Source organism: Nansenia antarctica (genome assembly GCF_963989245.1).
Source record: "Nansenia antarctica genome assembly, chromosome: 15".
Taxonomy (NCBI): Eukaryota; Metazoa; Chordata; class Actinopteri; order Argentiniformes; family Microstomatidae; genus Nansenia; species Nansenia antarctica.
In genome coordinates, this window is record NC_137685.1 from 22,679,947 (window position 1) to 22,682,805 (window position 2,859).

General features: G+C 40.5%; 1 protein-coding gene across 1 annotated transcript in view; it reads left to right on the plus strand.

The window, feature by feature from the left end:
• LOC308171252 (integrin alpha-5-like) overlaps positions 1-2,859 on the plus strand; it is a gene marked incomplete at its 5' end in the record, with an annotated part of 40,912 nt that extends 38,053 nt beyond the window's left edge. The window contains 4 exon segments of the mRNA XM_080546093.1: positions 1,005-1,118; positions 1,677-1,778; positions 1,865-1,987; positions 2,153-2,859. Of these exon segments, the coding sequence (XP_080402219.1) occupies positions 1,005-1,118; positions 1,677-1,778; positions 1,865-1,987; positions 2,153-2,236 (423 nt within the window). The 3' untranslated portion in view covers positions 2,237-2,859.

Below are 2,859 nucleotides of genomic sequence, written 5' to 3' on the forward strand. Positions count from 1 at the left end.
TTGTTTGAGGGGCAGGACATGGCTAACCCATGTGGAGACAACAGTGACACAGCCACAGAGGGTCTGTTGACTCTGAAAACACTCAAACAGACATTGGCTGTTAAATTAAGTCATTGGCACTTGGTTAGAGAGCAGTGAGGTTAGAAAGCATAGTGGAATCTGATGGGAGGCCCATATTCCACTAGCTCGTGTTACATAGACTCACTGGTGCAACAGTTGTATGTATTTTCTTGTGTGTAAAGTCATTGTCCTATTGTAAGGTTTTCCTATGCGCTTCAGTTTTTCTTGTTGTTCATTCATCTTCTTATTCGTCTTTCTCTTTGACTCTCTGATTTTGTTTCATGGGCCAATGATAGCCCTGCAGAAATTACATTACCACAATAAGCACCCATTACCGAACCGAATATGGCCTCATGGTTTCCACAGATTATAAATTAGGAAGAAATGATTTCCTCATAAAAGGAAATGAGGATATCTATCATCAAGTTCTGCTCACAATCATATATTGTTTACAATAACTGTTTGTGAAATTAATTTAATTGGCCTGTTATGTAAAACTGGCTCCACTGGTCCAGTAGCTATGTTTACAGTTGAGCTGTGTCTTCAGAGTAGATGCCTTTCAATTATTTTCCCTATGATCTTTACCCATGTGTTCATCATTTAAACATTGATTCATCCTTGTGGTGTGGTCACTTCAAGCACTAATGACCACAAAACTGAAATCTCTCTTATTAAAGCCAATGACAACATAGAACAACAATCACGCAAGAGAGGGGAGGGTATTGGTTTGGGCGTAGGTCAATTTCAACGATGAATGAATTCATATGAATACGGTATGATGTAATCATTTGATGTAATCAAAGCAGGAATTCATGATTAATCAGGAAAAAAACACAGCTCTGTTTAGTTGTTAAGAACAGTAGTAACAGTACTATAGTAACAACTGTTGTTTGTGAGACTGATTGAATTGAATGTATAAGTAAGTGTCCCTGGTGTTTACCTAGTCCTGCTCTACGGTGGACTGCTGGAGACTGCAGTGTCATGTGGGATTACTAAAGAGAGGGGCCAGTGTCATCCTGACGGTCCGCTCCCGCGTCTGGACCGAGACCTTCATCGAGGTAAAAGGATGACTCTGCTGCTATAAGAACAATACTTTGTGACGTTAGAATTATAAGGTTCTATCTCCATTTTTGGTCAGAATTTTGTTTTTTACATAATCTGATCCATTAGGTGTTTATTAATGCCTGTGTGGTGTTATTTTTAAAATGTTGACATTTTTGAGTTAGTAATTAATAAAACACAAAGGTTCCATCTCACAGAACATAATGGAATGTAAAACCTTTGACGCTCAATATCTCTGAACTGCCCTAAACGGAGATAGAACCTTATAATTCTAAGCTCACGACTTTGAATATCTTGTAAGTAAGTTGGATAGCACATGCATTATTCTCTTTTATAGAAGACCGTTTGATAAGGTTTGATCAGGTGTTGTTTGATGATGATGAAACCAAACATATCAGTGGTCCCACACTACCCTCTGCTGGTTTATGTTTATGTTTTGCAGTTCACATCAGATCGCTCTCGATGAACAATATTAATGATGTTTTTTTTGGGGTTCAGAATGAAGTAAGATGAATTGACCTAATCTTTTTAGTTTATTTGAACTCATTCCACAGAGGGAATTCAAGCAGTACGTGCTGGAGTGTTCAGTCCAGTATAAAGTGGAGAGGATGCCCTACGCCATCGCCCCCAAGCTCAAACCCAGTGGATCCAAGAAAGCAAGCTTCTTTCATTTATTCATCAATCAATTTGTTCATTAATCGAAAGTAAGATGAGTTGTTCTAACATTGTGGTTCTGTTGCAGGTTGTGACGTCTGTGGTGTGGAACAAGCCGGACAATAAGTACACTATTCCACTGTGGATCATAATTCTGGCCATACTGGCTGGACTGCTGCTGCTTGCCCTGCTGATATATGTACTGTACAAGGTATGGCCCAACCGTGTCACATAAACAGCTAAACGTAGCATAGCATAGTATGAAATAGTACCTGGGACTGTCAAGATGAGTAATGATCATATGAAAGCTGTTGTATAGGTGTCATTTTTTGTCCTTAAAGTTGTCTGAACCTCCCTTCTCTTTCCACCCCTTCAGTTGGGCTTCTTTAAGCGGGCCGATCCCTACGGTACGGCCATGGAGAAAGCTCAACTCAAGCCCCAGGCTTCTTCAGAGGCGTAAGCTACGGAACCACCCCTGGACTTGAAGGTCAATAAACCTCCAAATGAACATAGAAAAATGAACCACGGAATTCACATTTGTGAAGGGAATAATGCCGCTAAGACTCAGAAGAGTGCCACTGGAAGCTCTGGTACTGCACTTAGATGCTAACGCAGGAAAGCCTCGTGTTGAGACGTCTGACCCACACCACAACAGGGCTGTTCTGGACCTCTTGTTTGTGGAAAAACAGCTATGAAGACTGGCCTCATTTCTGACTGGGTTCAATGGACAATATAAAACCAAGGACTCCCCTTATGAGGAGTGTGCTATTGAAGATCTAATCTCTGATCTCATAATCAAGTGTTTTGATCACGCAGGCGAAAGGCCAAAGACCTTATTTCCTTTGTAACTGTAACACTAAGCTGTATCAAACATGCACGGCAACTAACGCTCTCCATCAGTAGAATCAGTAGAAGAAAAACAAAACAGGTTGTAAGCAGGTGGCTCAGAGAACATTAACAGGGGTGCAAACTTGTCACCTTTTAGCCATTTTTACCTCAAAACAGGTAAAGAATCTTCATAAATGTTCTTTGTTTTCAGGCAAAAAAAACGTGTGTCACCTTTTTGGGCCATCACCAGTTTGC